The sequence below is a fragment of the Saccopteryx bilineata genome, chromosome 5 (assembly GCF_036850765.1).
Source record: "Saccopteryx bilineata isolate mSacBil1 chromosome 5, mSacBil1_pri_phased_curated, whole genome shotgun sequence".
Taxonomy (NCBI): domain Eukaryota; kingdom Metazoa; phylum Chordata; class Mammalia; order Chiroptera; family Emballonuridae; genus Saccopteryx; species Saccopteryx bilineata.
This window is the reverse complement of record NC_089494.1, coordinates 260,840,619-260,866,165: the sequence shown is the minus strand read 5'-3', so window position 1 is coordinate 260,866,165 and position 25,547 is coordinate 260,840,619. Positions and strand designations below refer to the sequence as shown.

Below are 25,547 nucleotides of genomic sequence, written 5' to 3'. Positions count from 1 at the left end.
ACGACCCCCAGCACTGTCAGGACCCCCTCACGCGTGGTCTCCCTGTGTGCCACGACCCCCAGCACTGTCAGGACCCCCTCACGCGTGGTCTCCCTGTGTGCCACGACCCCCAGCACGGTCAGGACCCCCTCACGCGTGGTCTCCCTGTGTGCCGCGGCCCCAGCACGGTCAGGACCCCCTCACGCGTGGTCTCGCTGTGCGCCACGACCCCCAGCACTGTCAGGACCCCCTCACGCGTGGTCTCGCTGTGCGCCACGACCCCCAGCACAGTCAGGACCCCCTCACGCGTGGTCTCCCTGTGTGCCGCGGCCCCAGCACGGTCAGGACCCCCTCACGCGTGGTCTCGCTGTGTGCCGCGGCCCCCAGCACTGTCAGGACCCCCTCACGCGTGGTCTCCCTGTGTGCCACGACCCCCAGCACTGTCAGGACCCCCTCACGCGTGGTCTCCCTGTGTGCCACGACCCCCAGCACGGTCAGGACCCCCTCACGCGTGGTCTCCCTGTGTGCCGCGGCCCCAGCACGGTCAGGACCCCCTCACGCGTGGTCTCCCTGTGTGCCGCGGCCCCAGCACGGTCAGGACCCCCTCACGCGTGGTCTCCCTGTGTGCCGCGGCCCCAGCACGGTCAGGACCCCCTCACGCGTGGTCTCGCTGTGTGCCGCGGCCCCAGCACGTCCCACTGCCCTGTGGTTGCTGTCCCTTGGAGAGAAAGCAGCATGTGCTGGGAGCACGTCTCAGGAAGCGGCAGGGGTGGGGCCGCGAGCACCACACTTGTCCCAGCAGCTGTCGCACTGTGTCCTTTATTTCCGATCTAGTAAGAACTAGGAACTTCTGACACGTCCACCAAAAACAACACATTCAAACAACATGGGAGAAAATGAATATCTTCGTCCTATTTAATCGTCTTATACACTTAGTTTCTCTAACTGGCAATTTTGTAAACATATACTTTAATGTCAAGATTCAGGTGGAAACAGATTTCTTACAAAGATTGAGTTGCAATGTCATAATTGGATGTGGCAGGTGCCACCCCCCCACCCCCAGCCTCTCCTGTCTGCTGCTGACATCAGAGGGGTCACAGCCGTCTCACAAAATTCAAGTCAAAGCAGCTTCGGCTCACCAGCAGTTACATTTGCACTTTTCCCACCTAACTAATCTTTTAACCACTAACTTGCTAATAGGGCCGTTGGGGCAAATTTATTCATAATGGAGGTGAACAGGAGGACCAGTCTGGTTGCCTCCCTATTCAACGGACACATCACAGAGCAGACAGACTACCTACGGGGACCCAGCTCTGGGGCCCTCCCCTCGCCCTGACTCGGTCCACATGCACTCGAGCAAAACACAGCCCAACAGCGACCTGCGGGCCCCCGTCCCCCGGGGTTTCGGTGACGGAGGGCCGTGCCTCCGACCGCCAGCTCCAGGCAGAGCGGGGCCCCTCTAGCTGTGGCAGGGCCTTAGGGCTGCACACGGCAGGTCGCCTAAAAAATCAGTTCCACAAATGCGTTCTTTATCTGAAGTCTAAACCCCTTGCATATCCAGTGTGAATTTGTTTTTTCCACAGCATCCAATAAATCTCAGGAAAGTAGTTAAACTAAGATTTCTTAACATGGAAAGTGCCGTCAGCTGCTGGGGGGCAGCGCTGACACGCACTCGACTACGCCCGTGGGTGGTCTGCAGCAAGTTTTATTTGCGAAGCAGCATTAGCAAACAGAAGCGGTTGCACCATAAATGAGTAACCTCTAAGTTATCGGTTATTATATTTGATGAAATGTCCCTCAGAGTCCCTGTGTGACCTTCAGGTGACACACTGTAAGGAGCCTGCCCATCTCGCTAAGCCGACTTCTCCGCGGCTTCCGTCTCCTGCTCCGACAGCTTCTCCTCCGACAGCAGGGACGCCCACGGTGACACGGAGCGCGTGGCGCTCTGCTTGGCCAGGTTGTAGCGGTTCACGAGGGCGTAGAATTTATCCGGGGACTGGGGGTCCTGCTCCGCGTAGTAGGCCGCCAGGCCATTGGGGATGCACTGGGTGTTCTGAAAGACAGGGGGCCGCCAAGCCGCGTGGTCAGCGCAGGGAGGCACGGGGGCGTCTCCCCCGAGCGCAGGCCCTGGGCTCGCAGAGCAGGCGTGGATCCCCGCCTGGGCACACGGGCTGAGGGACCGCGGGGCCCTGAATAAGCCACCATGGAAGAGCCGTGGCTATAAACCAAGGTGTGACAGGGGCGTGGGCCCCAAGGTGTGTGTGATAGGACAGAGGCCTGCTGCTTCATGACAGACCTTGGGCTCGGTGGCACCTTAAACCTAGAAAAGGGAATTCTGGACCCGTGCACCAGAAGTAACATTTAAACAGCAAGAGGAGGGAGGAGAGGTTCCTGTGGGCGGGGTCCGGAGCCGGCTGTACTGGTAAGGGAGGGAGGGAGGGGAGGGCGGGCACTGGGGCAGGGGACAGGAAGGCCAGGGGCTAGAGCAGAGTAATAGGAGTGTGACAAAATCCCCCAGATGGGAGTGAGGGTCCGAGGGTTAGGCCACACACCTGCAGGGCCTGCTGGGGGTGGCAGTACACCCTTGTGAGCAAGAGCAGGAAGCCACTGAGGACCTAGGAGGGCACACGGAGTGGGGGGCAGGGCCTGTCCTGGGCAGCTGTCCCCTAACGAGGAAGAGGCTCCCTCCCTACAGGCCAGAGTCCAGGGCAGGGGAAGGGGAGGCTTCCGATGGCCAGAAACGCCAGGTGAAATTCTGCCTTCTGGCCGTTTTGCCAGAGGTCAGCCCACAGCTCAGGCTGGGACCAGCACAGACGTCAGCATGCGGCCACACAACGGGGCAGCGAGAAGCAAGGCCGGAGGCCGGCTGGACGCTGGGTGGGCCGGAACCCGGAGAGGAGGGCCTCCCGGGCGTGCCTAGAGCCGCACGACAAGCTGTGTCCTGGCCCCTCCGGCCATCGTGTCGCCCGCAGGTGGGCTTGGGGAGGTCCCAGGCCTGACCCTTCGCCTCCTTCCTCAGCCAGAAATAGAAATAATCATGGGACCAGTGAAGTCACACGCTGGGTGTTCCTGACAGCCCTGTCACACGAGTGTCCCTGCCATTCCACCTTCCTCACGTGCGAGTCCTGCCAAGAGCATGCATGTCCACGGATGGCCCACAAGGGAGACCCGCGTGTACAGCCGGTGTGGTCTGGGAAGCTCCCCCGCTATGTTTAAACCCATCTGTAAACTCGGAGAGAGGCCGAAACCCTGCCCCCCCCCCCCCCGCCCACTCTGCCTTTTAAATCCTGTGACACGTGGCTCAGGCCACCATCAGTGGCGCTGGGGAGAGGCCAGCTCATCAGGAGCCCATCCTCGCTCGCAGCCTGGAAAGGATGCCTGCCCACCAGGCTGGGGGGCTCCCTCCACACCTGCCTGCTGGGCCCTCCACGCCCAAAAGCTCTGCTGGGCCGCCTGGGCCTGGGGTCAGCAGGCCCAGCCCAGTCTGTCCTCGCCCGTCCAGTACCGAACGGGCCCCTCCTCAGCTCCCAGCCCGAGGAGCCCTGTGACACTCCCCCCCCATGAAGAGGTGGCCCAGGCTCTCAGTCACGCCATCTCTCTCATCTTCCTAACACTTAGCAGTTTCCAAACTGGGCATCTGTCTGCCTGCTGCCTGTCTCCACGGACCTGAGTGACCCGGCCCCACACCGTGTCCGGTGCCACACGAGGCCACACTTAGGAATGTGGGGAACATATGGGTGGCCTGCAGTGAACCGGCATCTCCGTGCTGCATCTTTGTGTGGGCGAAGTGGGGTCCACAGTGTCCCCCCACAGGGTTTCCGGCAGCATACAGAGATCTTGGGGTAAGGGCGCCTCGTAAGTCTTGGATCGGCGTGTGGTAACACGCACACAAACATGCAGACTGCACACTCACACCTCCCCTTTCTCCAGCCTCAGCCAAGGGCAGTGGGGTTTGGCCGCCTCCCGGCCCCCAGCTGTTCACTGGCCCGGACACCAGTGGAAAACGCCAGCGTCCCAAGGGACAGAGCCTGGGAACAGTCGGTCAGGGACTCCCCATTCCCAAGGCTGGCCGTGCACCAGAAACTTGGCCCTCTCCCCAGACTCCACCTGGACCAGGTGCCAGCCCGCTGTGGCCCTGCAGGGTGCCCCTCCTCCGGCCTGGGGCTCTGTCCTGTTTGTGAGCAGTCTGTCTGGGTGGGGACTTCAAGTCCCCAGGAGGCTGTCCTCTGTGCATTCAGCTTCCCATCGGGTCACTCACTGCTCCTGTGACATCTCTACCCTCTCCCCATGACAGCCGCCCCTCTGAGTCACCCGCTCTGGACCAGGTCTGCACCTCCTGCTCCCAGATCACGTTCCAATTTGATGTCACATGAGCCTCCCCTCTCTGAGCCCAGCACCCACCCAGCCCAGACCCTCACCTGCTGTCACTCGCTTCCTGCCACCAGCCTCCACAGGCCACCGAGTGACCATCCCACCGCTCTCCTCCTCCAGAGACCTTTGCCTGGCCCTGCATTCTGGCCCCAGCCAGTTCCCAGACTGCTGCCTCCCACTGCCTAGCCAGGGCCCTGTGTGCATGCCCCTCGCCGCCCGCCTGGCTCGGCTGTGGCCTACAGCGTTCGCTCACCTGCTCCTGGATCAAGGCCAGCCTCCCCCTCCTTGGAGCCTCCAGCCTCTGGGTCAGCTTCCTTTAAACCATGGAGGCTCCAAACCTCCAAACAGACTGGACTCAGCCGCAGCCCAGGGTGCGGACAGGGCCTCCTGAGTGTGGGTGGGGCCACCCCTGCCTGGGTGCGCTTCCCCAGGTCCCTGCCTGGCGCCCTCGCCTGGGCCCCCTACAAGCCTTGCTCAGACTGGACCACCCTCCCAGCAGCTGCACCGTGATCCTGGCTTGCTTTTCCATTTTCCAGTGCTTATAACCCTCTGGCTTCTATCACTGATTTCACTTTCTCTGGAGAGTGCCGGGGAGCCTCAGAAAGATGGGCTCCTCCCCTGATCAGCTCCTGCTGTGTTCTAGCCCCTGGGACAGCAGCAGTGCCCAGCGTGTGGCCATCAGGGAACACAGGCCGGTGGAGGGAGGGCAGACAGCGCAATGGAGGACGAAGAGGGCCCGCGCCAGCAGCGTGGACTCCGGCCTTGCCTGCTAACTTAGTGAGGGCCCCGGGCCCCCCACATCAGCGACACCCAGACAAAGTGATGTGGGCGGGCAAACCAGGCCTGTCCGTGCCCGCGCTCAGCGTCAGACAGCGGGCTTGCCTGCCATCACATCAGCAGTGCTAATCCTGGAAAGGACTGCGTTTCCTTCACACGGGCTCTGGAAAGTTCAGGACCAAACGTGGGGCCCGGACACACAGGGCGTGGGAACAGGGGCACGTCCCGCGAGCGCCCTTGCCTCCCCCCACCCCGGCCCCGCCTCTCACCCGCATCCCTCCAGTTTCTGCCTCCTGCCCTCCCGTTGCTGGGGTAGGTGCTGTGCACGCACCGGCCCTGCGGACCGAGCCACCACACGGGCAGTGAGCCTCACGGGCGGGGGCCACGAGGCAGCAGGTGCACTGGACGGTGGCTCCAGTCGGGATGGCGGTCCGTGTGCCAGCCCCGCCCCCAGGTCCCCGCTGCACGGCTGTGGGCAGCCCTGCCTCCATCCCCCAGGGGTCGGCCCCACGCAGCGCCTCCCCGCCTCCCCGGGAGTTTTCTGACCACGGCCCGCCAGCGCCCTGGTCCCGGCAGGGCCGCCCACAGGAACCTCCCCCAGGGCCCCCTTGCCGGCCCCAGCTACACCCTGCTCAATGCTTGTCCCTCAGCCACTGCGAGGTCAGGTGAGATGCGGGTGCAGAGGTGTCTCGGGCTGGGGGGTGGGGACGAGGGGGGCTTTACCTTGAGGATGAAGCCGTCAGGGCAGAGGCGCTCGTACTTGTACACCTTGTAGACGACCAGGAAGACGACACAGGTGAGGAAGGCCAGGGCGATGAAGACCAGCACAGAGACCTGCAGGCAGAGGGGACGGCCTCAGGGCAGGGGGCCGTGCGCTGGGGCGGCAGACACACAGACGCGGCTGCGCTCAGACACACAGACGCGGCTGCGCACGGACACGCACTCGGCGACTGCGGAGCCCGTCTCGGGAATCAGGCACAGAAGCAAGGCGCCAGGCGGCCTGGGGACAGGGGCGCCGGAAGTTCTTCCCCGGACAGCTTCTTGTATCGTTCTCAACACAGCCACACGTCACCCCTGGTTTCATAAGTCAACTATTTTTAGTGTTCCAGGCCCTTCACTGAGAGCTCTGGGTACAAATAGGACCAAGCCCCATGGACACTCGGACACGTGATTGATGGCTGCCCGTCTGACTGCCGCCAGTCACCAGGGTGACGCCACAGCCACCAGCTACCAGCTGGTCCACAACTGTCTCCTGAGACCGGGACGCCGGCTGGGCCCTGGAGCTGAGACCAGCTGAGCAGGAACGGCGGCTTCCTGGGCCCCGTCACTCCCACCCTGACGGTGTCCTTTGTGCTCGGTCAGCTGCGGCCTGCAGAGAAACGGGTGATAGCGACAGCGTGTGGGGAGAGCGCGGAGCCGGGGGGTCCTGCCCCAGCCGGAGGACGCGGGGCGTGGGGCACAGAGTGACACTGGGTCTGGGCTTTGAAGGGGATCACTGTCAGGGCAGTCACCCTCTCTAAGGGACAGAGAATCCCCAGTTGGTCTGCCAGGACAACCTACACCACACACGGACACCGTGTTGGGCTCGGGAAGGCTGACAGGGTGGAGCCCCAGCTGCCTCAGGGTCCAAGGGGCCCGTGGGGAAAGTGCCACCCGGTTCCCGCAGCAGGGACACAGCACCTGGCCCGGCAGCCTAGGGAGACGGCAGAGTGAGCTGAGCGTGAGGTCTGGTTGTCCGGGAAGGGGAAGAGAAAGGGAAGGGGAAAGGGAAGGGGAAAGGGAAGGGGCTTAGAGGGAACAGCCACGCAGGTTCAGGAATTTCCAACAGGAGCAGCAGCCCTGCTGGCTGGCACAGGGGAGGGACAGGAGGAGGGGAGGGCGCGGTCACAGGGCAGCCCCTGCAGCCTGGCTCTGAGTCGCGGGGCTCCTCTGGGCCCAGGCTCCTGCCCGCTAATGGCAGTGCGGGGACCCAGCTCCCAGGGCCGGAGCAGAGGACTCAAGTGGCACTCAGCTGAGGGCAGCACCGGGGCATGCGGGGCCGCTACGGAAGGGAGCACCTGCTCCTGTTACTGCAGCTGTCACCCCTTGCTCCCTCGGGCACACAGCGGGGGTGTCGGCCCAGGCCGCGCAGCCTCCCCCAAGCCTGCCACCCTGTCCTGGCCGAGCCTCCTCCCCACACCTACTCCTGGCCATGGCTCACTCAGATCTGCCCCGCCTGGGACCCAGCCCCCGCCGGCAGCCTTCAGGGGCGCTCTGGCCGGCAGCCTTCAGCGGCTCTCTCCACAGACTGGAGCTACAGGGCTGCCTCCCAGAGAGCTGTATTTAATATAAATACCTCCTTCGTAATCCTTTACGTATTTTATTCTGGGAGTGAGCAAGCATCATTACAAGAGGTCCATGGCACACAACGGGTTCAGAAACCCGGCTAGAATATAATCTCAACAAAATGTTTGCAACGTGGATTCAACAACACATTAAAAGGATCCCACACCACGGTCAAGCAGGATTCATTCCAGGGATGTAAGGGTGGTTCGACACCCACAGACCAATCTGTGGGATACACCTCGTTAGCAAAACAAGGGATGGGCAGGAAATGCCCGTCTCCATGGACGCAGGAAAAACATCTAACAAAACCCAGCATCCACTTATGATACATCACTCTCAACAAAGTGGGTAGAGAGGGAACATACCGCAACATAATCAAGGCCATCAACGTCCAGCCCATGGTTAACATCGTGCTCAACGGTGAAAAGCAGACAGCTTTTCCTCTAAGGTCGGGAACAAAACCAGGATACCCTCCCTCACCAGTTTTATCCAACACAGCACCAAGAAGTCCTAGCCAGAGCGAGTGGGCAAGAGAAAGGCCTCCAAACTGGAAAAGTAGTAAACCATCACTACTCACAAATGACATGATCTTGTCTATAGAAAACCCTAGACTCCACCGGAAATACTGTGACAACTAATCAGCAATTTCATTTGCAGGATACAACTGGGTAGAACACAGGGGGTCACACGGTACCAGTTTGCAGGTACGGGCGTGTCCCATACTTTTCAAAAGTTCTCTTTATGCCATGTCACTTTCAGGAAAGACCTACATTAGTGCCTGTCTTCACTAACAAAAAATTGTATGAAAAGGGTTTTCAGTTTTCTGGGCAAGGGTGAAAAGCAAGGACGGCCTGCAGCGTCTGTTCTGCAGCGAGCCAGGGCACAGGCAGCGGCACCCCGAGCGGCGCGAGCCGTCTGCCGACCTCCTTCCCCCGCAGCTCGGCCGCCAGAGCCCGAACGGCGTCTGCGAGCATCCGGGCTTCATTTCCGTTTCCTCTGTGCATCTGTTAGCAAGATGTGTCCCGGGGTCGGTCAGAACAGCCTAGGCCAGGGCTCCGAACGGTGTTACGTCCAGCGTGAAACTAAGCATTTCAGTCACAACGAACAGAATGCAGGGTGCGTGCACTGAATTGCAGGTGTGGGGGACGCTCAGTTTTCCCGTATACATGAAAAGTAACTGCTTCTTGAGCACCATCTTAGCTCAGGAAAGGTCTCACAGGACCCACTGCCTTCCGGTAGCAGGGGGGGGGGCTGGTCTGAGTCCTGGGCTGTCATGGACAGCATGGTGGCCACACTTACTACCGTACCGTCTAGTGGAAAGTTGCTAAGAGGAGATCTTAAAAAGTTCTCATCACAAGAAAATAAATGGGTAACTCTGTGAGTTGATGGATGTCAACTAGACTTACAGTGGTGACTGATCATCTCCCAATACATACAGACTTTGAGTCGTTATGCTGCACACCTGAAGCTAACATAACACTTGTCACTTACAGCTCAGTTAAAAATGCACAGCATGGCCCTGGCCGGTTGGCTCAGCGGTAGAGCGTTGGCCTAGCGTGCGGAGGACCCGGGTTCGATTCCGGCCAGGGCACACAGGAGAAGCGCCCATTTGCTTCTCCACCCCTCCGCCGCACCTTCCTCTCTGTCTCTCTCTTCCCCTCCCGCAGCCAAGGCTCCATTGGAGCAAAGATGGCCCGGGCGCTGGGGATGGCTCTGTGGCCTCTGCCTCAGGCGCTAGAGTGGCTCTGGTCGCAACATGGCAACACCCAGGATGGGCAGAGCATCGCCCCTGGTGGGCGTGCTGGGTGGATCCCGGTCGGGCGCATGCGGGAGTCTGTTTGACTGTCTCTCCCTGTTTCCAGCTTCAGAAAAATGCAAAAAAAAAAAAAAAAGCACAGCACTATACGTAGGATGCAGAGAAAGCCAATTATGTTGAAATATTATTATTAAAATATTACAAAAATGTATACATGCAAGATATATAGAGATATATCTATATATATATACATATATGCTTTTTTTACTAATATACTAAACAACAAGATCTTATAAATACTGTGATTTCAAAGCAACGTTGAGGGTAAACGTGGTCCCAGGATCTTGGCAAGAACTGAAGTGTGACACAAAAACACCTCTGATTCGCACGGGCGACAGTCACAGGTGTTACTACAACCCGAGTTTACCGCCTGCAGGGAAAAATGAAAGAACGTGTACACTGCAAAGTATAAGGCGTTGCTGAAGGACATTAAGACCCCAATAAACAGAAGACATCCTGCATTTGTGGATTGGAAGGTGTAACATTGTTAGGATGGGAACACTTCCTACACTATCTACAGACTCCACGAGGTCCCTGTCAAACTCCAGCCGCCCTTTTTTTTGCAGAAATGGAAATTGCAAGGGACCCTGAATTGCCAAAGCAATCCTGAAAACAAAGAAAAACAAACCAAGTTGGAGGACTCAGCCTCCCCAATTTCAAAACTTACTACCAAACCACAGTCACCCAAACAGTATGGAACTGGCAATAATAACAGCCATTGAAAGCAATGGCGTAGAACAGAGAGTCCAATAAAACCGTGTGCCATGGTCAAATGACATTCAGTACAGGTGCCAAGATCGTTCAATGGGGCAAGAACAGTCTCCTCAGCAACGATGTTGGGGCCACTGGACAGCTGCTTGAGAAAGAGGAGAATGGGACCCTTACCTCACACCATATACAGAAACCAGCTCAAAATGGAATCAAGACCTACATCTACATGCTAAAGCCATAAAACTCTTAGAAAAAACTATAAGAACTGAATCTTCATGACCGTGGACTTGGCAATGGTATCTTAAATACAAGACCAAAAGTGCAAGGAACAACAACCAAAAAGTTAATTACAAAACAAAGGACAAAAAGTCATGATCCTATCAATAGATGCAGAAAAGGCATTCAATAAGATACAACATCTATTTATGTTTAAAACAATAAAATGGGTATAGAAGGAAAGTACCTCAACATAATAAAGGCCATATATGACAAACCAGCAGCCAATATAGTACTAAATGGTGAAAAACTGAAGGCTTTTCCTCTAAAATCAGGAACAAGACAAGGCTGCCCACTCCCTCCACTCTTATTCAACATAGAATTAGAAGTCCTAGCCAGAGCAATCAGGCAAGAGAAAGAAATAAAAGGCATCCATATCGGGGAAAGAAGTAAAAATATCACTTTTTGCAGATAACATGGTTCTGTATATAGAAAACCACAAAGATGCCACTGAAAAACCATTAGAAACAATAAACAAAGTCACAGGATACAAAGTCAATACACAAAAGTACTGCTTTCCTATATGCCAACTATGACATTTCAGAAAATGAATTGAAAAAAACAATTCATTTTACAATTGCAACAAAAAATAGAATACCTAGGAATAAATTTAACAAAGGATGTAAAAGACCTATATACTGAAAACTACAAAGCATTACTAAAAGAAACTGAAAAAGACACAATAAAATGGAAAAATATTCCATGGTTATGGATCAGAAGAATCAACATATTTAAAATGGCCATATTACCCAAAGCAATTTATAAATTTAATGCAATCCCCACTAAAATCCAAATGTCATTTTATAAGAACAAAAAATCACCAGATTATATGGAGTCATAAAGGACCCCAAATAGCCAAAGCAATCCTGAAAATAAAGAATGAAGCTGAAGGTATCACTCTACCTGACCTCAAATTATACCACAGAGCAGGGGTAGTCCACCTTTTTAAACCTACCGCCCACTTCTGTATCTCTGTTAGTAGTAACATTTTCTAACCGCCCACCGGTTCCACAGTAATGGTGACTTATAAAGTAGGGGAGTTAACTTTACTTTATAAAATTTATAAAGCAGAGTTACAGTGAGTTAAAGCATATAATAATAATTACTTACCAAGTAACTTATGTCGGATTTTCGCTAAGTTTGGCAGAATAAATCTTTATAAAACAACTTACTATAGTTAAATCTATCTTTTTATTTATACTGTGGTTGCTCCACTACTGCCCACCATGAAAGCTGGAATGCCCAGTAGTGGGCGGTAGGGACCAGGTTGACTACCACTGCTATAAAGCCATGATAACCAAAACAGCACGGTATTGGCAGAAAAACAAGAGCCCAGAAATAAAACCACATACATAGGGGCAAATCATCTTTGACAAAGGAGCCAAAAACATACAATGGAGAAAAGAAAGCCTCTTCAATAAATAAACTGTGCTGGGAAAAATGGAAGGCCACATGGAAAAGAATGAAACTTGACTACACCTTGTTCTCCTGCACAAAAATTAATTCAAAATGGATCAAAGACCTAAATATAAAATCTGAGGCTGGCCTGTGGTGGTGCAGTAGATCAAGTGTCCACCTGGAATGCTGAGGTCATTGGTTCAAAACCTCAGGCTTACTTAGTCAAGGCACATAGGAGAAACAACTAATATAAGTTGATGCTTCTTCCCACCTACCCCTTCTCTCTCTCTTCTCTCTAAAATCAACAACAATAATAATAAAGACCTAGAATAAATTACATTGAAGAAAACGTAGGTACTAAATTTATGGACCTTGGTCGTAGAGAACATTTTATGAATTTGACCCCAAAGGCAAGGGCAGTAAAGGCAAAAATAAGTTGTACTATATTAAACTAAAAAGCTTCTGCACAGCAAAAGAAATCAAGAACAAAACAAAAAGGCACCCAACCCAAAGGGAGTTGATATTCACAAACAACAGCTTTGATAATAAAGGGTTGATATCTAAAATATATAAAGAACTCACAAAACTCAGCAACAAACAAGCAAACAATCCAATTTAAAATATGAGGAGAGAACCTGAACAGACACTTCTCCTGAGAAGACATATAAATGTCCAACAGATACATGAAGAATGCTCATCTTCACTTATTAGAGAAATGCAAATCAAAACTGCAGTGAGACACCACCTCACACCTGTTAGATTGGCTGTTATTCACAAAACAAGTAATAACAAGTGCTGGAGAGGCTGTGGAGAAAAAAGAACCCTCACTCACTGCTGGCGGGAATGTAAACCGGTACAGTCATTATGGAAGACAGTATGGTGGTTTCTCAAAAAACTAAGAATAGAACTACCATCTGACCCAGCAATCCCTCTACTGGGTACCTGTCCAAACAATTAAAAACATGGGTGTGCAAAGACACATGCACTCCCATGTTCACTGCAGCATTTATTTTATTTTATTTTTTTATTTTTCTGAAGCTGGAAACGGGGAGGCAGTCAGACAGACTCCTGCATGCGCCCGACCGGGATCCACCCGGCACGCCCACCACGGGGTGATGCTCTGCTCATCCAGGGCGTCACTCTGTCACGACCAGAGCCACTCTAGCGCCTGGGGCAGAGGCCAAGGAGCCATCCCCAGCGCCCGGGGTCATCTTTTGCTCCAATGGAGCCTTGGCTGCGGGAGGGGAAGAGAGAGACAGAGAGGAAGGAGAGGGGGAGGGGTGGAGAAGCATATGGGCACCTCTCCTGTGTGCCCTGGCCGGGAATCGAACCCGGGACTTCCGCACACCAGGCCGACGCTCTACCACTGAGCCAACCGGCCAGGGCCCACTGCAGCATTTATTCAGTGGCCAAGACATGGAAACAACCAAAGTGTCCCTCGATAGAGGACTGGATAAAGAAGATGTGGTACAGAGATACAATGGAATAGTACTCAGCCATACGAAATGAGGACATATGGCCATTTACAACAACCTTGAGAACATTATACTGAGTGAAATAAGTAAGTCAGAAAAATCTTAAGAACTATATGATTTCACACACAGTGGGATATTAAAGTGAGAGACACAGACAAAACTGAAGTGGTTCCCAAAGAGAGAGGAGTTGGGGGAGGAGAGTCAAGAGGGACAAATATATGGTGGCAAAAAGTGACCGGACTTTGGGCGATGGACACACAACACCATCCACAGTTCAAATGCTACAGAGACGTGCACCTGAAACCCGTGAATGCTTAGCGACCAATGTCACCCCCATTAAGTTTATTTTCTAAATAAAAGAAAAAGAAGAAAAAAATCCTGGAGCATTATCAAGATAAAAAAAAAAAATAAAGAAATTGTCCTTCACCAAAATTAAACAGTTCTGGCAAAAAAGTGAAAGGACAGCCCCCAGCGTGGTGGGAACTGTCTGCCACTGGGTGAGGGTCTTGCATCCAGGACGGACGAAGAACTCCGACAGCTCGCCAAACAAGGACAAACAGCCCAGTGACAAATGGGAAAGGACCGAACGTGGACATTTCTCCAGAGAAGACCCACACACACACACACACACACACACACACACACGGCCAATGGTCACAGGAAAAGACGCTGGGCATCGCGAGCCCTTGGGGCAATGCGGGTCAAAAGCACCGTGATCGGACCGGAATGGCTGTAATAAAATAGGTAAATAAATAACAAGCGTTGGTGAGGACGTGGAGAAACTGGAGGGCTTCCACCTAGCGGGAAAGAAGGTACATGGCGCAGCTGCTGCGGAAATCAAGTTTCTTAATACGTGCCAATGTGAAATTATCACAGAGAGGCACAAGTCTGCTCCTAAGTACAAACCCGAAACAACTAACGACAGGTGTTCAAAAGAAAACTTGCACGTGAACATTCACGACAGCACTAGTCACAGTGGGCAAAAGGGTGAAACAGCCGGGGTGTCCATCCACTGATGACGGATAAACGAAAGGCGGAACATCTACGCGATGGAGTATTACTCGGCCGTGAAAAGGAGCAAAGCCCTGAGACCTGGTACGGCGGGGATGGCCCCTGAGAACACGATGCTGAGTGAGAGAAGCAGTCCCGAGAGGCCACACAGCTCGTGTCTGCCTCCACGCCCATGAGACGTCCAGGTCAGGCAGCGCCGGGGGCAGAGAGCAGATTCGCAGCTGCTGAGGGCTGGGGGAGGGGGGACAGGAAGTGACCAGCAACGGGACGGGGTCCCTTCTCGGGGTGATGAAAGTGTCCTGGAACTAGACAGTGGTAACGGCCGGACAGCACCGCAAATGTACTAAATGTCGCTGAATCGAACACTTTAAAAATGGCACGTTCTGTGTTTACGTATATTTTACCACAATTTACAAAAGCAGGCAGGAGTCAGGGCAGGATGGCGAGCCCAAGCCAGCACAGCCCTGCCCAGGGGCGAGAGGGACCTGAGGGCTGTTTCCAGGGAGGGGCAGCCAGGAATGGAGGCCGGTGGGGTGTGGGGTGGGCTTGGCGTCAACCCGACGAGGAGTTTGTCAAGAAGGGACCACGTGTCCCGGCGCTCCCAGTCCTGGATGACACTTCTGCCTGGGCATCCCCACAGCACTGTGTCCACCACCACTCCACCGTGTCCCGGTCTGGGCCGCTCAACTTCCCAGGCCCCGGTCCATAAACCAGTTCTCTAAAAGAGAATTAGGAAGCACCCCATTTTATAGATGAGGGACTCAACTGGCATTTCAATGTGCTGTGTTCCTATCTGCCCTTTCTGGCCTGGGGTCTCTTCTCCTCCTGTGGGGGGGGGGGGCGCCTCTTGGGATGGACTGCCCAACTGGGGTGGGGACTTTGATGTCTGCAGCAGCGGTCGGTCACCCCACGGAGCCCCTGAGGGTGTGGGAGATAGAGCTTCGTGGGCTTGGTGTCGTCGGGATGTGGGTCCAAATTTACCCCCAGTCCTGGTTAGCTGGGTGACCTTGAGCCTACTCCTTAACCTCTCTGATCTTAATTCCACCCCACCCTCCCTGAACATCAGGACAGCAAGACCAACCCTCAAGACTGTTACTAAGACAGAAAGAAACAATCCTCGTGAAGTGGGGCCCTGGGGGTGCTGGGTGGACAGTGGCTGGGTTGTTCTTATTCCACAGCTGTCCGCCACCCTTGGGGGAGAGGAAAGGAATGTACATTCCACTGAGGAATACCATTAAAAAAAATCTTGGGAAAATTAAGCTGACTCTGACATTATCCAGTGTTCACAACACTAAATATTTTAAGTAACCCACACAAAAAACACAGACGGGGGAACCCGCAGGAGACCGAACCCCCCATTATCCGATTCTGGATGAAGCCCCCACTTGACGGCTGGGCCAGAAAACATGGGCTCTGCACCCTCAGAACCGGGCGGCCGAGTCCCACGGGTGCTCAGCAGGGGCTGGGGGGTGTCTAGACACACCTCCAGGAGCCTCAGGGCCACCACACGAAGACCCCAGCACCACCACCGCTGCATGCCAAGGAAAGGCTGTTGCTGTCCATAAATATTTAACAAATGCGTCCTCACACACACCCAGGGAGTATCAAAGACTGTGCTCAAGGTCACTAAGGACGTGAGAAAATGATGCAGACCACCCCCAGACGCGTCTGTGACAGGACGCACAGGCACAGGGACACCCCCCCGAACCCGCCACTGCAGCGCTGAGTGCCAACCGAGACCATTCACACAAACGAGATCTCCGCTTCTAGGACTTTGTCTCAGCTCTGTGCTGATGGGGGAAGACATTATCAGGGAAGGTCAACCCTGGAATCTCCAGAGAGCCACAAAGGCGGAGCACCGCAAGGGTGAGGGGGTGCGCTTTGCTCGCCCAGACCCTTAACTCACAAAGAGGGCGTGCGGAGGACTCTGGCATGGCAGCTGCTGAGCACAAAGGGGGTGGCAGCACCCTGCCGGGACCCTCCTTGAACCCACCCAGTTATGGCCTCGTCTGTGCAAGGGGGGGAGGGGGGTCAGTGAGCGGGGGACCCCCACAGCTCCCGGACAGCGCTCTGCACGGGGGAGCCCGAATGCGCAATGAGGAAAATGTGCGTTCTCGGCACAAATACGCCTTGGCTTTTCTCATTGACAATAACGTGTTGGGAAGCCTGGAGCCTTAGCCGCTGCTGCAGAACGCACCCCTGCAATCCCAGAGCAGCTCTCAGAAAACCCCGTCCCCAGCCAGCAGTTACCTAGCAACCAGCCTAGCAACCTCGTAGCCAAGAGATTAATCCCGAGTGATCTCCATGAAGTAACATCCAAAAGGACATCGCGTCTGGAGGACGCCACGCGAAGGCACACAAAGACGAGGCTCAGCGCGGAGGCGCCGGGGCCCTGAACCGCACCGTTTAGAGACAAAGGAGACATTATTTACTAGTCGCGTCGACAGCTGAGAGGCACAGTTTCATTCCTGAGCCGCCTACGCGGAGACGGAGAGATCTGAGGAGACGCCTGGGCTGGGGACAAACACGGCAGGGGCCCGGTCCCCATGAGGATGGAGAAGGTCTGCGCCGCCCCCCCCCCCCCCCGTGTTCAGAAACTGGGTCCCCAACTCCGACCAACCGACGCCTCCCGAGGGAGGGCCTACAGAGATGCCAGAAACAGAATGGCGATAAAAGGCCAAGAGAACATTCCAGAAGGGCACACACTCAGCATTTCTAAAAGGCGCCAAGCCCTGACCTGGCGCTGGAGCGCACCCCCATGTATAAGGGGTCCGTCTAGAGAGAGCTGTCACCGCACACATGCCCAGGTCCCAGGGTCCGGGGCCCTCTGTTAAAGTCACCCCACAGCAGCCAGGTGACCCCCTTCCCTGCTAAAAGGGCCTGGAAGCCCCAGCAGGAGGTGCCACTCGGCGTACAGGTCGTTCCCTCTGTGAGTTCAGCCCGTGAGCCTCTGGGCCAAGCCACCTGGCCAGCCGGGTTCAGACTGTGTGACCCTTGGTGGGTCCCCTGCCCCACTGGGTGAAACGTGACACCTGTAAAGGGCCTATGCCCACCTCAGGCCCACAGAGCAGGCTCTATCGGCGGTGCTGCTGAACCCAACACTCGGCACCGTCGGGCGGGGGCGTCCAGAGCCCTCAGCCTGCCTGGTGCCCAGGGGCTGATGACCGTCTGGGCCCCTGCGCCTTTGTTTCTGGCCGACGACCTCTCCAGGGTGACATGCCCTGATTCCTGTTCCCAGGTCACTAACGAGGGCCACCTCACTGACCTTGCCGGGACGCCTGGTCACAGGCCTCACTGGAAGCCATGCCTGGCCCAAGAACAGCCCCTCAGAGGAGGGGGCGCAGGGGAGAGGGGCCAGGGCCCCCTGACATAAAAGAGAGGAACGGTTTACCCCTGGAGGACGCAGGATGGGTAGCCGCCACGTAGCTGTGGGCTGCTGAGGGGGGTGACTTGCTCTGTGTGGCACAGGGTCTCGGAGGGGGCTCAGGTCAACGAAGGGGAAGGGCTCCCAGAAGCTGAACAGCCCAAAGTGGCCTGGGCTGAGCGCTCCCCATGTCCCCCAGGGGAAACCATGGAACCTCAGGGGTCACAGCCAAGGGCAGACGGCCTGGGGTCAAGCTCTCTGCCTCCACTCTACCACGGAGACAGACATGGGGCGCCCTTAGTGAGGTTTTCATGAGGATGGAATACACGGAACAAGCCGGACCCGGACTGTGACTCGTGGGAGCCCTCCACAATGCTGGGTGCTGTCACCGCCTCCTGGCAGAGGGCTGTGGGAACACCAGAAGGCCGATGGTGAGCCCCAGAGGCTCCACGGGGGAGCTACTATCCGAGCTGGCACTGGAGATGGGTGGGGTGTGGGAGCTGGGAGCTGAGGCCTGTAGGGAGGTACATGTGGCACGGGGCTGGTGGAAAGACCCTGGCCTCGCAGGCAGGGAGTTGAGGGGCGTACCCCAGCCTCCCCCAATCGGTGACCACCTGGGCCTCAACAGCTTCATCTGCAAAAGGGGCTAGTGCGCCCTCTCGGCATGCCTGTGAATTATACGGGCACAGATGGCGAGCACCTGAGCACGCCTGGCCTGCTGACGGACAGGCTGGGGAACAGGCTCGCTGCAGGGCAGGGCAGCGCCGAGCACACATTTCATACACCTCCTTCTTAGACATCCCCAGGAGGCGGGGGCCGAGAGGAGGCAGGGCTTTGCCACCACAGCTGGTCCCCTGAGATGGGCACAGGTCCTCCTGGGTCTTTGGAGCCCAGGCTCTGGGCAACGGGAGCCAGGCAACCACCCAGAGGCCCGGCGGTGGCTGCCGAGAGCCCTGGTGGCCACACCTGCCCTAAGCAGGGACCCGGGGACCTGTACCAGGTGAGTGTGTGGGCAAAGCACAAACAAGGGACACCAGAGGTGGGGGACAGAGCCTGGCACCCAGTGGACATTCAACAGACGAAGAGATGGCCATTCAAGCAACACGCCAGCTGGGAGAGGCTACGGCAAACCAAGAATGAGAAACCCAGACAGACTCCGACGTCCAGGTGGTGACCCCTCCCCTCCGGGGAGTGATGGCTGTCATGCTCTTCAAATCAAGGTCACTTCTGACTCAATCAGGGACGATCCCAGGACACAGATGGGCAGGCAGGGTGTGAGCAGCAGCAGATGAGGCTAGGCTGGCTGGCCAGAGCGGGAGAGGGGGTGACCTCCAGTCAGTGCTTCCTGGTCCTGAGCATGTACCTCGCAGCCATGCCAGCAGCTGTCGGAAGAGCCTCTGCCTGCACACCCCCTCCTCAGACCACCAGGCGGGACCGCGGCCGCAGACCTCCCTGCGCCCCAGCTCCTCCACCTGCAGCACGGGCTGTCCTGACAGCACTGACCCCGGGAGGGCTGTGGGAGGGTCAGGTGAGCTGGCCCAAGGAGACCCCTCGCCCTACAACCCTGCGGGGCCTCGTTTCCCCAGCCCAGTGCAGCAGCATGGAGCAGCTGGGAGGAGGCGGGGTTTCAGGTTGTGCCCGGCTTCCCCGGTCACCCCACCCAGCCCCCTCACCTCCCCGGGCTCCGCTTTCATCTAAAACCGATCCACAGGGTGGTCACGGAGCTGCGACGGGACCCCGTGTGCAGACACTCTGGACACTGCAGGTGTGTGGCACCCAGCCCAGCACGAGCCAAGTGCTCACGCGTCCACGTGACAGCCAGCCAAGGCCACTCTGCAAGGTCTGGAGACCCCCTGATGTCTTCCAGACCACCCCTCTCCATCTGGGTGAGGGCCACCGTGCCACCGTCTCTCGTGTGTCCCCAAGAGCAAGTGTGCAGAAGATCAGTACCCTAACTTGTTCCTACATCAACACAGCTTATCTGCACCCTCAGAGCACCCTGCTCTATGCCTCAACTTCCCCATCTGCAAAATGGGTTCTCCCGACTGCCCCGACCTGGGGGGAGGGTCGCGGAGATGAGCTAGCAGCAGGAAGGGGCTCGGGTCTGTGGCGCAGGGAAGAGATGCAGCAACTGCCCTTCTCTTTCCTCCCTGGAACTTGGTAGGTCAAGACTTTCATGTTTGCTGAGTGGCTTTTTCATGTGTTTATGACATCTGTGTAAAAGAAAGTTTAGGGGCGGGTTTCCCCCATTAGTAAGACTACGTAATACGTCATTATTTGGGGAAGATGAAGAGATGAAGAAGTTTTTAAGAACCACAAGGTGGTCTGGCCCAGCTGGGACCGGCCCAGACCGACCGCTGCTCACCCCGTCCCCGTCACTCCCCGGGGTAATGTCGCCTCCGCAGCCCAGGCCCCCTCCTGAGGTCCGGCAGCACCGCCCCACCTCCCCGCCCAGGACCGCTCACCTTGAACCTCTCGGACATGCCCTCGGTGACGCTGACGGTGAACTCGGCGACTCTGTGCGCGCGCCCTCTGCCTTTCTTGCGGTCGGGTTCGTACTCGGTCTTCGTCTTCACGACCACCTGGGTGAGGACGCAGAAGCCCACGTCTGGTCAGCGGTGCGACCGGGCGCCTTCGGACACGTCTGCCTGGGACGCGTGGGAGCACACTCCCCACCACGCGCCGGCCAGCTCCTCTGTGCCCAGACTTTTCAGCGAGATGACCCACTAAGAATCCCGGTGGCAACCCCAGGAGGGGACTGCGATGACTCAGGGCAGAGAAGCTCAGCTCACTGGCCAAGGCCACACGGCCAGCCGGCGGCCAGCTAACAGGACTCAGCACCACTCCGGACACTGGACGCAGTGCTCCGTCCGCTGTCCAAGCCCGTCACTGGGCCAGGTGGCGTCAGGGTGCCTTGGCTTTGTACTGGTCTCTGGAGGAGCCGGGGGTGAGACAGAGACCCGAGTCCACCATGTCCCCCCAGGGTTAGGGGGACGCAGGCACCAGCCTTCGGGGACTCTGATCTCGGGTCCGTCTCTGCCCGCACCCACCACCCTTTGAGGTGGAGATGTCTTTCTAGCCAGGAAGCCCGCCTGCCTTGCCCCACGCACACCCTCCCCCCACCTGGCCAGCTTCCGGGGAGCCCCCACCCATGCCTTCCAGCCCCCTCCCTTGGATGGGCAGTGTCTCCTCGCTGTCACTGCCCTCGTCACACCCTGTTTCCCCTGTCCCCGCTCGACCAGGAGGCAGGCAGGGGCAGTGCCCGGGGCTACACGCTCACCCCCAAACCCCCACTCCTGGAGCCGGAGCCAGGAAACGGCTGTGGGACCGGAGAGCCTTGTCCCCTCCCTTCCCCCCATGACAATGTCCCCTCACTGGTGGCCCATAGTTTGGGGGAGAGAGCTAGTGTCCATGACAGCGGGACCCAGGGCAGAATGAGGAAAACCCAGCAGGTCAGGACAGCTGGCAGGGGGCGTGGCTCTCACACTGAGCTGTGTCCCAGGCATCAGTCTCAGGGAGAAAGTGGCCCACACCTGGGTGTCACTGAGAAACACTGCCTGTAACCAGGGCTTGCCTTCCCTTCTGCGCCCCCCCCCCCATGCGGAGTCAGCGCGGAGGTGATGGCAGCCAGGGGCCGGAAGGCGCCCGTCTCGGGGCCATGCTGCACCATCACCCCACTGTCCCCCTGAAGTTCAGCTGTGCCTGACTAGCTCTGTGCCCTTGGGCACACACTCAGCCACTCAGAACCTCAGTGCCCTTGCCTGGGAAACGGGGACGAGATGGGAGCGAGGACTATCCCCACGGGCCACCGTGAGGTGAGGAACCCACAGAACATCAGCCCCGCAGGGTCGGGGTCCCTTCGGCCTGGGTTCAAGCTACATCTGCCGCTACCAGGCTGGGTGACCTTGGGCAAGTCCCTTACTCTCGGGGCCTCCACTTGCACACCTGTCAAACGGGGTAGTGATGCTGGCTACCTTGCAGGGTCGGCAGAGGAGGAGACTTACACCGTGAAGCGTGCAGACCCGTGCCTGGTGCACAAGTCCGCATTCAAGAAGCGTCAGGGGACATGGCCCTGACCCCACTGCCAGCTCGGTGACGACCGTCACTGTTGTACCTCCAGAACCCCAGCACTCGGTACCCGTTCTCAGAACAGATCCTGTTAACCAACCACCCTAACTGCCCTCAGACACTGTCACCTGGGACAGGTGACACCGCCCCCCTGAACCCTGGCTATGAGCAACACGTTGCTGCCGTCTGGGTTCAGACTGGTCTCGTCGGAGAGCCGTCCGGTCGGGCAGGGCAGGGCAGGGCAGGGCAGGGCAGGAGGCCCTGCCAGGAGCTTCTGTCCGCAGCAATCTTTAAGACCAACCCGCAGTCCCTGCCAGAGTTCCTCTCTCCGGGGTGTCCCTACCAGTCGCCCCCTTTGTTTGAATACACCCAGCAATGGGAGACTCGTTACCTTTCCGAGCTGCCTAGGCCACTCGGCCTGAACTCCTCCCTGAGTCAAGCGGCCTCTGTACCAGACGGCCCTGGAATGAGGCAGACGAGGGCCAAAGAGGAGGGTCAGGCTGAAAGGAGGAGTCGCCTGACAGGTGCTGCCTTGGACACTGCCTTCCTGGCCAGGCCAGGCCACCGCCACTCTGGGGGCGAGGCGGGAGGAGGGGTGGGGGCCGTGGGGCAGGTGCGATGCCTTGGATGGGGGCCGGGAAGCCGAGGCCTCAGGCAGCCCAGCCCGCCCCTCCCTCCCTCTGGAGAAGCCTCTTTCAGACCATCAGTGCCCCAAATGGCTCCACCTGGCTCCACTGTGGCCCGGGTGCACACTGTGACCAGCTGATCCTCCTTTCTGACCTGCAACACACCTGTGCCAGCCCCGCTCCTGCCCTGTCCCCCTACACAACCCAGGCGGTACAGCTGAGCATATGCCCACTCAGGAGGGCCCACCTGGCAATGAAGGACTCGTCTCGAAGGGAAGAGCCCCCCTAGGAATACCCCCCACCCCCATGGCCAGCCATCACCAACACGCCCAGATACACAACCGAGCCTGAATCAGAGCCTCCTCACCGGGCCCTGAACGACAGCACAACGCGAATGCACTTCACGCGGGAACAGAGCGTGCTCGCCCGTGGCCCGTGGCTCCTGGCCGGGGTGGTTTTTAAGCACTAGCAAGGTGGTGGGGCTGGAGACGGATCTATTACTTCAGGTTTGTGTTTTACAGTAGAATTGTGTAGGCTTTTAAACATGGTGTTGCTCCTTTTGAGAGTTAACTCCTGAGAATATTCTCCCTGAAGAACAGACTATGTACTTCAGAGGATACTGGATTCAACAAAAGACAGGATTCCTTAAGAAAACTAAAACAGTCCACCACTTGGGGGCTGTCCCCAGCTGCGCTGTCGCTGAGGGACAGGGGCACCATTTGGAGATTTCACAAAAGAACAAAGGAGGAGGAGGAGGCTGGATGGAGGAGCAGCTTGCAGCATCAGCAGCCGGCCTGGGAGGGCGCGCAGAGGGTGAGGAGGGGACTCAGCCCCTAGGGAGAGGCCACCTGGCCAAGAAAACTGGCCTCAGCTCCGCAGTGGGGCGAACTGGGCTGCGACTATACACCCACGGAAGGCACGAGGGGGAGCAACGCCTGCGCTCACCCCAGACCCAGAGTACTCCCACCGCCCCCCCCCCTCGGCGCGGGGCAGGAGCAGGGCTGGGGTGGCAGCCATGGGGCCAGGCACACCTCTCGGACAAGACTCCCACGAAAATCAAAAAGGGACATTTCCCGCCGCGTTCAGATGTCTGCATGAAGCTGTCACCTCAGGTCCCCAAATCACCGATCCTGAATGCCGCGCGGGTAGGCTTTCCTAGGGGGAGGGGCCCTCAGCCCGCCCCACTTCGAGTCCCCTGAGCACGCGGCGGGTTTCTTTTGTTGCGGCGGCCGCCCGAGATTGGGGGGTGCGCAGCGCGGGGTCTCTCACCTTATCCGGGGGCGGGAACTGCAGCTGATTGACATCGAGGGGCGTCATCAGGGGGATGGTGTCGAAGCCATCCTCCAGCAGCGCCTGCTTGGTGCCCTTCTCCACGAAATTGTTCCCCAACTTCACCATGGTTCCGGGAAACCCGAGACTGCCGCCTGTGGAGGGAGGGACGCGCCGGTAGTCACGGCGCGCAGGACCCACCCGCTGTCCCCAACTCGCCTCGTCTGTGAGGAGGGGTAGCGAGGACGCGGCGGTCACGGCCCGTGGGCGAGGGGTGCTGTGTCTTTATAGACTCCGGTCCCGCCGGACGAAAGCGCAGGGACGCCCCGCGGGGGTGAGAGGGTGCTGCCGCCGCCCGGCGGCTCCACGCGCGTCCCGGGCCCTGGCGCCGCCGCGCCCGGAGACCTCCGCCCCACCTGCCAGGGGAGACCAGCGGCCCCGGAGCCCGCTCGCGGCAGAAAGGACCGAGCCGCAGCCCCAGCCCCGCGGCCTCCCGCACTCACCCGCGCCCGGCTCCGACAGGTCTGGGCTGCGACGCGCTCCGAGCCTCCGCGTCCCCGCTCTGCTCGCAGCAATGGCGGAGGCGGCGCCGCGCGGCCGGGGCGGGAGCGAGCGATTGGGCTTCGCGGCGGCCCCCTCCCCCTCCCCTTGCCCCTCCCGCCTCCCGCTCTGCCCCTCCCGGGGGTTAACTGTGCGCCGGTGAGGATGCGCGAGTGGCCGCGGCGACCCCGCCTTGACGCAGCGCGCGCCCGCTGCACAAAACCGCTCGGGGCTGGCTGGCGGGGGCGCTCCCCTGGGACCCCGCGCTGCAACTTGGAGAGGAGGGGGCGAGGACGCGGGTGGGAGTGCGCCACGGGTGCGGGATCGCAGTGGCGGAGGACACCCCGCGGCTGGGGGCCCGAGATGCGGGGCGCGGAATGAGGGCTGCGCAGCCTCGGGCGGCGGCCCCGACACAAGGCGAATCGTAGCGAAATGGGGGATATCCTAGGGTTGGAGAGACCCCCGAAATGGGGGAGGGTGCCCCGCCTGCAACCGCTCCGACCTGGGGATCTTGAAGGATGGTGAAGAGTTTGGGTGGTCGTGGGGAGATTACAGGAGGGGTGGGCGGTGGCTGCGACCGGAGCGTTCCCTTACGCAGCTGGGTTGGGGAGGAGGCAACAAAGAGGGCGCATCCCTGTATGAAGTGGGAGCGAAGGGGCGAGGAGGTGGACAATGTTAAGTGATGGGGGATGTGGGGGGAGCGCTTTCCGGAGCTGAATGCGGTACCCGGGTCGGGGGTGGGCGGACGCTCCGGGTAGAGGGAAGGTGTTCAGGGCAAAGAAAGCGCTTCGCGCACCGCGTCGGTGGGCGAGGGAAAGGTTTCTCAGGTCTCGTCGGAGGAGAAAGCGAAGGTCCCCTCTCTGCAGCCGCAGCCTCAAGCAGCTAGAGGAGGTACCGTCTGAAATAAAGAAAGGGGGTTCTAGCCTGCCCCACTCGCCCACCCCCAGCGGGGCCACTGTCTCAGTCCCGCACAGCACTGGGCCCCTACAGTGAGGCCCCGTTTTGCACACCGAGCCCGGGCTGCAGGACTGCCCAGATGAAAAGCTGACGGACCTAGAGCTACGGGGCGGGGGCGGGGCGGGGGCCTGCTGCTGGAGAGAGGCTGTCCCCCCAGCACCTTGTGTCCGCCTCTGCGGGGGCACATAGTGGGTATCCCCCAAAGGCAGGGTTTCGATCTTGCCCTGGTCCCTCCTTTGCCTGGCTGATGGCCCCTGGCCCTGCGTTTCCCATTAGCCAGCTGAGAACTGTAAGAACCGCAGGCACACACTATGAACCGAGAGCGCAGTAATGGCCGCTGCCTGCTGCGCCCTGAGCCCAGAGCCACGGCTAGTCCCCCGGCCCAGGCGCTCTGATCTCAAAATCCCCAAGACGGTCCCTCCCCTTTTACAGATGAGGGACTGGATTCCTCTTCACTCACCCCAGTGCCCAGCAGCAGGATCCAAGCGGGCCTTTGACTGCAAGGCAGCCCCGCAGGACCCAGACTCTTGGCCGAGGACCTACGGCCAGCCCAGGGAGGGCAGGTGTCCCAGCAGCTGACCCCT

At 58.2% G+C, this 25,547-nt stretch overlaps 1 protein-coding gene and 1 non-coding gene across 2 annotated transcripts; both read right to left on the bottom strand.

The window, feature by feature from the left end:
- Positions 1-866: 866 nt before the first annotated feature.
- On the bottom strand, positions 867-24,090 carry NSG1 (neuronal vesicle trafficking associated 1). Its single transcript, XM_066232806.1, has 5 exons — positions 23,970-24,090; positions 23,467-23,621; positions 19,969-20,085; positions 5,851-5,961; positions 867-2,032 (listed from the first exon to the last, which is right to left on the bottom strand). Exons 2-5 carry the CDS (start codon positions 23,593-23,595, stop codon positions 1,832-1,834), a joined length of 558 nt encoding a protein of 185 aa, XP_066088903.1. The 5' UTR covers positions 23,596-23,621; positions 23,970-24,090; the 3' UTR covers positions 867-1,831.
- Positions 12,964-13,039, bottom strand: TRNAT-GGU (transfer RNA threonine (anticodon GGU)). The gene has a single exon. It is a non-coding gene; the product is annotated as a tRNA-Thr (tRNA).
- Positions 24,091-25,547: the final 1,457 nt, after the last annotated feature.

Coding starts and splice junctions, on each gene's coding strand:
- NSG1 (XM_066232806.1), bottom strand. CDS start 23,595: ATGGTGAAGTTGGGGAACAATTTCGTGGAGAAGGGCACCAAGCAGGCG. Junction 5,962..19,968: donor GCATGTCCGAGAGGTTCAAG/GTGAGCGGTCCT, acceptor CTCTGCCTGCAG/GTCTCTGTGCTGGTCTTCAT. Junction 2,033..5,850: donor CTGACGGCTTCATCCTCAAG/GTAAAGCCCCCC, acceptor CCTGTCTTTCAG/AACACCCAGTGCATCCCCAA.